This window comes from Austrofundulus limnaeus, unplaced genomic scaffold (genome assembly GCF_001266775.1).
Source record: "Austrofundulus limnaeus strain Quisiro unplaced genomic scaffold, Austrofundulus_limnaeus-1.0 Scaffold0, whole genome shotgun sequence".
Taxonomy (NCBI): Eukaryota; Metazoa; Chordata; class Actinopteri; order Cyprinodontiformes; family Rivulidae; genus Austrofundulus; species Austrofundulus limnaeus.
Window position 1 is genome coordinate 3,020,756 of NW_013952402.1, and position 8,537 is coordinate 3,029,292.

At 42.7% G+C, this 8,537-nt stretch overlaps 1 protein-coding gene across 3 annotated transcripts in view; it reads left to right on the forward strand.

Moving 5' to 3' along the window:
* LOC106520353 (vinculin) overlaps window positions 1–7,063 on the forward strand; it is a gene marked incomplete in the record, with an annotated part of 27,785 nt that extends 20,722 nt beyond the window's left edge. For 2 of the 3 annotated variants that reach the window (XM_014012423.1, XM_014012507.1), the window contains 6 exon segments: window positions 712–836; window positions 1,016–1,201; window positions 4,065–4,241; window positions 5,059–5,262; window positions 5,401–5,505; window positions 6,822–7,063. In XM_014012423.1, the coding sequence (XP_013867877.1) occupies window positions 712–836; window positions 1,016–1,201; window positions 4,065–4,241; window positions 5,059–5,262; window positions 5,401–5,505; window positions 6,822–6,968 (944 nt within the window). 3 annotated transcript variants of the gene reach the window in all.
* Window positions 7,064–8,537: the final 1,474 nt, after the last annotated feature.

The following is an 8,537-nucleotide window of genomic DNA, read 5'->3' on the forward strand; positions in this document are numbered from 1 at the left end:
CTGTTTCAGTTTATATACATACAGTATATCAAGGCTGCCCAAACTTTTTCCCCAAAATGAAAATCTATCCGAGGTCTGCGGCCAGTATAATTCATGAAATACAAATACCTCCTCTACTTTTAAAAATACAGTACTTTTCTTTTTAATGATTAAGCTAGTAGCCAGTGTGGCGGCCCACGCTTTTGACTAACTGCAATACAGCCCCTTGTATAGTCATTGGGCCAATGAATGGAATGACTTCAAGTGAAAATACTGTGTTTCTACATAGGACGACAGATTACAACCTAGTAAACATGGCAACTGCTGGTGGGCCAAATTAAATGGCTTGGTGGGCCAGTTCACTTCTCATTCAACCACAGTTAAATTCACTCTATATAGGAGGCACAATTTATATGGATAGTATTCATTTTTATAAAAACAAGCTGGAATGAAATAAAAGTAATGACTTTCTACTTCTTGCCTTTTTAAAAAATGTTAGGAGTAGAAAGTACAGATAATTGTGTGAAAATGTAAGAAATAGAAGTAAAAAGTAGGCTGAAAAATAATTACTCAATTACAGATACCCAAAAATTCTACTTAAGTACAGTAACAAATGATTTGTACTTCGTTACTTTACAACTCTGACAGARTTCAGGATGTTGCGTGAATAACAGCGATTCGATTTTGTTTATTGTTGTGTCCCACTTTTCATGTTWTATCCAATGCCCACAGCTCTGCAGAAAGCATACTTGGACTCGTGTCTGAGGATCCTGGCTGCAGTTGGGAAAGTTAGAGAAGCCTTCCAGCCTCAGGAACCAGACTTCCCTCCTCCTCCTCCTGACCTGGACCAGCTCCACGTAAGCCTATTTAATCGCTTGCATCTTTAATTATCTAACAACTGAAACTGCTCTGAAGTTTGATTCTAATAAACCCTTTTACATAATGAACTAAGAACGTTGGGTTGCTCTCAAACCCTCTTTGTTTGCTGCACCAGATTTCAACGGGCAACCTCTGTTTATCTACGTTTGTTTTCCAGGTCAGCGACGAGCAAGCGCCACCGAAACCCCCCTTGCCGGAGGGCGAGGTGCCTCCGCCTCGGCCCCCGCCCCCCGAGGAGAAAGACGAGGAGTTCCCGGAGCAGAAGGCCGGCGAGGTGCTCAGTGAGCCCATGATGGTGGCGGCTAGGCAGCTGCACGACGAGGCTCGCAAGTGGTCCAGCAAGGTCAGTCCATGCAAAAACAAACACTGAAGTACTTCGTTGTCTGTGTAATACTTTTTTTAAARGCTTCAGATACTGTACATTTACAGAACATTGCTTTATCTTTTATTTTAAGAATTTTTGATTGTTATTTTGATCCTGAAATGTGGATATCTGGGCCTCGATTCCACGTTCAGAGGAAAACTGGAAACTGTCATCTGTTTGAATTTGAGTCATGTAATGTTTATGGTTCTCACACACACATAAACCGTTACATGAGGACCTTGTGTTCCCAGGATTAACTAGTGAAAGATTATTCAGAAATAATACCTTCTTTTGATAGTCTTTTTTTAAATCTAATGATCATATAGTTTTCGAAACAGACACAAAATATACGATCCAGTGTCCCGCTGTTACACTCCACAGAAACACCAGCCAGTGCTTTTGGTTACAGTTCAACCTTATTTTGGTGTGAGCCATCACCTCAGGCACGTCATGCAGCTACTGCCTTCCCAAACCAACTCCTCTTTCATCTTTTCCCCTCCAGTCAAAGCGTTTTTGTCCCCTTGCATCCCCCTTCAATTTTCTCCCCCTCCAAAGCTTGAACATGCTTCTCCTCCATCCAGGGATCCCTGATTAGTTGTAACATTAGACTTTATTTGATAAACATATATTTTAACTGTAAAATAAAGACTGTAAAAATACTGTAGGCTGTTTAGTTTTGTAAATTTTTAAAAATATATATTTTAACAGGACGGAGCCATTTTATTTACACACAAAGCACTCTGGGGTCACACTCTTAAGCCTCCCTGGTAAGGTCTATTCAGGGGTCCTGGAGAGGAGGGTCCGTCGGATAGTCGAACCTCGGATTCAGGAAGAGCAGTGTGGTTTTCGTCCTGGTCGTGGAACACTGGACCAGCTCTACACCCTCAGCAGGGTCCTGGAGGGTGCATGGGAGTTCGCCCAACCTGTCTACATGTGTTTTGTGGACTTGGAGAAGGCGTTCGACCGTGTCCCAAGGGGGGCCTTGTGGGGGGTTCTCCGGGAGTATGGGGTACCGGGCCACTTGATACGGGCTGTCAGGTCCTTGTACGACCGGTGTCAGAGTCTGGTTCGCATTGCCGGCAGTAAGTCGGGCTCGTTTCCGGTGAGGGTTGGACTCCGCCAAGGCTGCCCTTTGTCACCGATTCTGTTCATTACTTTCATGGACAGAATTTCTAGGCGCAGCCGAGGTGTTGAGGGGATCCGTTTTGGTGGCCTTAGGATCGCATCTCTGCTTTTTGCGGATGATGTGGTCCTGTTGGCTTCATCGGAGCGAGATCTGCAGCTCTCGCTGGAGCGGTTCGCGGCCGAGTGCGAAGCGGCCGGGATGAGGCTCAGTGCCTCCAAATCCGAGGCCATGGTCTTGAGCCGGAAAAGGGCAGAGTGCCTTCTCCGGGTCAGGGGGGTCGCCCTTTCTCAAGTGGAGGAGTTTAAGTATCTGGGGATCTTGTTCACGAATGGGGGAAGAACGGAACGGGAGATCGACAGGCGGATTGGCGCAGCGTCTGCTGTAAAGCGGGCGCTGTACCGGTCCGTCGTGGTGAAGAGAGAGCTGAGTCAGAAAGCGAAGCTCTCGATTTACCGGTCGATCTACGTTCCTACCCTCATCTATGGTCATGAGCTTTGGGTCATGACCGAAAGAACGAGGTCCCGGATACAAGCGGCCGAAATGGGTTTCCTCCGCAGGGTGGCTGGGCTCTCCCTTAGAGATAGGGTGAGAAGCTCGGTCATCCGGGAGGGACTCAGAGTAGAGCCGCTGCTCCTCCACGTCGAGAGGAGCCAGTTGAGGTGGCTCGGGCATCTGGTAAGGATCCTCCTGGACGCCTCCCTGGTGAGGTATTCCGGGCACGTCCCACCGGGAGGAGGCCCCGAGGAAGACCCAGGACACGCTGGAGGGACTATGTCTCTCGGCTGGCCTGGGAACGCCTTGGAGTTCCCCCGGAGGAGCTGGAAGAAGTGGCTGGGGAGAGGGAGGTCTGGGCCTCCCTTCTGAAGCTGCTGCCCCCGCGACCCGACCCCGGATAGGCGGAAGAAAATGGATGGATGGATGGATGGACAAAGCATTCTGGGTAAATGATGACGTGGATAGGTCCTCGGTGTGAGGGAGCTATATCCACCTTGAAGGTTAATCTGGGAAGATATTTGACAATTGGCTCTTTTAAATGAAACCAGAGAGCGTTCGTTGACAGAGAGAAGAAGGTAGAAATGACTGAGCCTGTAAATGAAAATGTGGATGGAGGACAACAGAACCGCTTAGCCTTTGCGCRAGCGCCGACGCTATATTGCCTTATATGTATTAGCTCGGCGCTAGCGTGACAAACAACTGAGGTCCTCCATCCATATTTTCAGTTACAGGCTGAGTCATTTCTACCTTCTCCTCTCTGTCAACGCTCTCTGGTTTCATTTAAGAGCCGATCGTCAGATATTGTCCAAGATTAACCTTCAGGGTGGATATAGCTCGCAAGCAGCTTCGGACCGAGGACCTATCCACATCATCATTTACCCAGAATGCTTTGCGTGTAAATAAAATGGCCCTGTCCATGTAATATATTTTTAAACTTTTAGTTTAAAAATTATAAAAACTAAATAGCCTACAGTATTCTTACAGTCTTTATTTTACACTTAAAATATATGTTTATTAAATAAAGTCTAATGTTACAACTAATCATGGATCCCTTTAAATCTTTTTTTTTCTTCTGTTCTACCATTTGGTGCTTCTCATAGTAAACTAAATGCTTCCTTTCCACCTGCCATTCCTGGCTTTCTCCTCCCTCCCTCCTTTTCTTTCCTACTCCTCCAACAACCCCCCCTATCCCCGGCTTACCCCTGACCCTGGCTGGCCCAGCCTGAGGATGAGGAGGCAGTTGAGGAGAGGGAGGTAGATGATGAAGATGAGTTTACTGATGGTGAGGATGACTATGAGCCAGAGCTGCTGATGATGCCCTCCAACCAGCCAGTTAATCAGCCCATTCTGGCAGCTGCCCAGTCTCTCCACCAGGAGGCCCGCAAGTGGTCCAGCAAGGTCTGCACACCGACATGAACATGAACGTACACACACGGGGGCTCACAGTTTGGTTTGTTTTGTTTGTTCAAGTTCCCAGTGCTTCGCACAGCTGGGAGAATCTAACCGTGCCGTTTGACTCGACACAAACTCACGCACGGCGCATGCACGCACCACCGCCCGCTGTTTCACAACCAAAAAAAAAAAAACACAGCAGCAGCTGTTTCACTGTCGCAGCAGAGGGGCCTGACACACCGATATTACTGATGCTAAAGCTGATCTAAGGGTCAAGGACCGTGAGAATGGCAAGTTTGCTTGCTGCACCACAAACTGACACTAGCTGGCTTCATAAGTCGCTTCATTTTAGAGGAAAATGGGTCAAAAAGGTGGAGCCAGGTGTTCTGTCCTCCTGCTCTCTCTGATGTCAGTCCCCGTTTCTCAGCTCAACCTGTGAAGCCAAGGATGACAGTTTTCTAGACACCTGGGTGATGTAGTTTTAACATCAGACTGCCTGCTAACAGAGTGCACTAATCGCCTCAATGCTGTGACATCACCTCATGCAACTGACGTCAGGTTGATTCCGGTGTTTAGGATKGTCATAAGCGAACCATGAGGAACATGTGAGCACTTGCCAACACTGCATGCAGCTTCAGCATTTAATGCTTGCTTCATTTCTGCAAGTCAAATTTATCACCTCAGAGCATTAGATCGTTTTTAATACATTTGGCTGTAGAAACATGAATTATGCACATTACTTCAATTCTGATTTTCTTATTTAAAGTCCTGTTCACCAGACCGCAGCTCCTTCTGCTTGACATCTGTCGCTCCATCTGCACAGGGTAATGACATCATCGCCGCAGCCAAGCGAATGGCCCTGCTGATGGCTGAAATGTCTCGTCTCGTGCGCGGCGGGAGCGGAAACAAACGCGCGCTGATTCAGTGCGCGAAGGACATCGCCAAGGCGTCGGATGAGGTGACGAGGTTGGCTAAAGAAGTGGCCAAGCAGTGCACCGACAGACGCATCCGGACCAACCTACTGCAGGTCGATGAGAATTTACTGTTTCAAACTCAAACTAATGACGTAAAATACATCAAAGGGACTTCATTTCTAACATTGCTTATAATATATATATATATATATATATATATACACACACATATATTTGAACATTTCCTGCAGGTCTGTGAACGGATCCCTACTATCAGCACTCAGCTTAAGATCCTTTCTACAGTCAAAGCCACCATGTTGGGACGAACAAACATTAGTGAAGAGGAGTCAGAGCAGGTAAACACAAACACATCTGCAATTTATCTATTCCTCATGACATCCAAAACATTTTTAAAAATAAAACCAACTAGACTTTTCTGTAGCTGAAGACATTTTGATTTCTTTCTTCACATGAGACCAAACATCTGCATCTGCTTTAAATAGATTTTTCCACAACATAAGGTTTGACAAAACAGATGAAATAAACAATTTATGACCAAAGTCTAGATCGCTTTTTGAATACAACTAATCCATAGCACTGAGAATATACTAAAAAGGGAGCTTCATGAGATGTTTTATGAACTATAATTGTCCTATAGTTCATAAAAAATACTAAAAATAAATATTTGCTGTACATTAAGTACTACAGTTGGTAAGAATTTGGTGATATGATGCATATCACCACAAAGGGGTCATGATATACATGAGATACTTTTAAGCAAGTTGATATATTGCCATTTTTTTTCCAAAATGACTGTTTTTTTTAAAAACTCAGTATAAAGAGCATATCAGAACATGCGTAAAATCTGATTAAACTCTATTTCTATGCATCAAAAGAACACTTAACAGCAATAATTGCATTTGTATATTCACATTTCTTCTTAAAAGTCAAATGCCTGGCTTGCAGCTGCTTGTCGGAGGTTAAAATACAACACAAAAATGAACCGCTGGCAGGAAAGTTTACATTTTTAAGCCTTAATTTAAAAATCTATAGGGTTTTGAGAATCGATACAGTATCAGGAAATGAAATAGTGATATTTCAGTGTATCAGTGTTTTCTTATACTCTTAATTACAGCACAAACGTTTAGATTTTGTGACAACACGGTATGAAATAACAATTTTAATAAGCTTAGCTAATGTAAAATGCAATAGCAAATAACTGCCCACACATTAGATTTCTCTATTATGTAGAATAATATTTATTAAAGGACTTTTTCTCCTCCTTGTTATCAAATACATGTTGCTCAGTGTGTTTTCAAGAGGTAATACTTTGATTTTTGTGTTTTCCCTTAAGTAAAAAGTCTATAATGTTTACATGAAAAAATAAAAATCCTCCCACAAAAAAAGACAACAACAAAATCTGACTAAACTGCTTCAATTGTTGTCCAGGTTTTACAGTATTTACTTAATGGCATAACCACATTTGCATAACATCTTATTTGTTTGGCACACCTGAAACAAAAGGTGCAGCCGCCCTTCACTCCATCGCTTTTACATTTTGATTACATCCATCTTTTCACGCAGACCTTCAAAATAAAAGAAACTTAAAAAAATCCCTCTCTCTTGAACTTCTGTTGACTTTTTTTCTTTTTAATCTGATTTCTCCGAGCAGGCCACAGAGATGTTGGTCCACAACGCCCAGAATCTGATGCAGTCGGTAAAAGAGACGGTCAGAGAAGCAGAGGCAGCTTCCATCAAGATTCGTACAGATGCAGGATTCACCCTYCGATGGGTGCGGAAGACCCCCTGGTACCAATGAACATAAACCTGAACCTGGTACCGGTTACACAAACCTCGAGTGGGAAGTCGCAGCGTGCATCCTCATTACAGATCGAGCACATCAYGAGGACACTGCAGGAGTTTGAGCCATTTTCCGTCGTAGTTTGGGTCTTAAACACATCCGATTCAGCACAACGCAGGTTTGATTTCTAGGCGCTTTGCTCTCCTTTCACGTGCAATTGTGAAATCCCACGAGCTTATTGGAGATGAGTTTTAATATATATTTTTGGTATGTTGTGTCACAAACTTTATCTAAATCCTAGGTATATATTTTTTGCATGATTTCTTTTTCTATTTTCTAAAAGGTAAAGTCTGACTTTGAGATATTTTACCTCCTAGATGTTTACCTTGAATTGTTTTTTTCAGCTGTAGTTTTTATTCTATGTTGTATATACAAAAACGAAAAKGTTTTTTGACAAATTTTCGCCTTTGTTCGACACTCGAGTGTAGATTTTTGTGTGAGCTGAAGTGCTCTCCTCTCTTTGTTTACTTTTAGTAATAAAACAGCTGAAGATCTATGAATTTAAAGCAGCTGCGTCATCACTAATACTGATGTTCATACTTGAGTAAGTTAAATTTCTGGATTAAAAAATTGCTAAGCTTTTCTTTAATTACAGAAAAAAATACGCAAAAGAATGGCAGTGTTGGTATGAGTGAAGTTTAGCTGACATATTTTTTAATGTGCGTTTTGAACTCTATACTTTTGTTTTATTAAATGTTAACAGTGAATGATGCCAAAGGATTTATTTTTACTTCACTGTAAAGCTCAAATTCTTTAAAACACTCAAAATTCAGGTTATAACAAGCAACAATGCAGACTTTCTTTGAGATCTTTTAATCCTGTTTGTTTTGAGGTTTTTTTTCTAGCCAAAAAGTGTGAATGTTTTCTGTTTTTTTATCTGGAACAGTTGAACTGTTTGTGATGTCTCTGACATGTTAGCAGCCCTTCAACACCTGAATATTAGATTTTTTTTTCCATGAGCAGCCTCGGTTTAAAGGCTCCAACTMAACACATTTTTAATGACCCCGGTGGTTTGACAATAACATACTTTTTCAGGTTTGAACAAAATAAAACAATAAAGGTGTTCAGATAAAACAATTGATGTCACCTACTTACAAGCAGACTAGTGAATGCATTTTTTTAAATTACTTTACAAAAATATCCTTTTTGTCACAGGAAAGTAAACTCTTACACTGAGGCTCTGTGAGTGTGTAGTCAGTATTCATGAGCTGCCTCTGTAAAGTTTGGGGACAAAGCTCTGAAGCACGGGATGTTCCCTGTGTTTTTGTTTTTATTTGTTGGGCCTGCTGAGCATGTAGCCGTGGCAGGCCCCTCAGCAGGGTGTAGAGCTGGATGTACTTTGTTTATTCGCACCCTGAATGTATTCTGATAGCGTCTAGCCCTGCCAACACATCTGCTGTGCCTTGGAAGAATAAAGGTTATGATAAAAACTGGAGTCTGCCTCTTAACTTACACATACAGCGGGTAAAATAAGTATTGAACACGTCACCATTTTTCTCAGTAAATATATTACTAGAGGTGCTAATG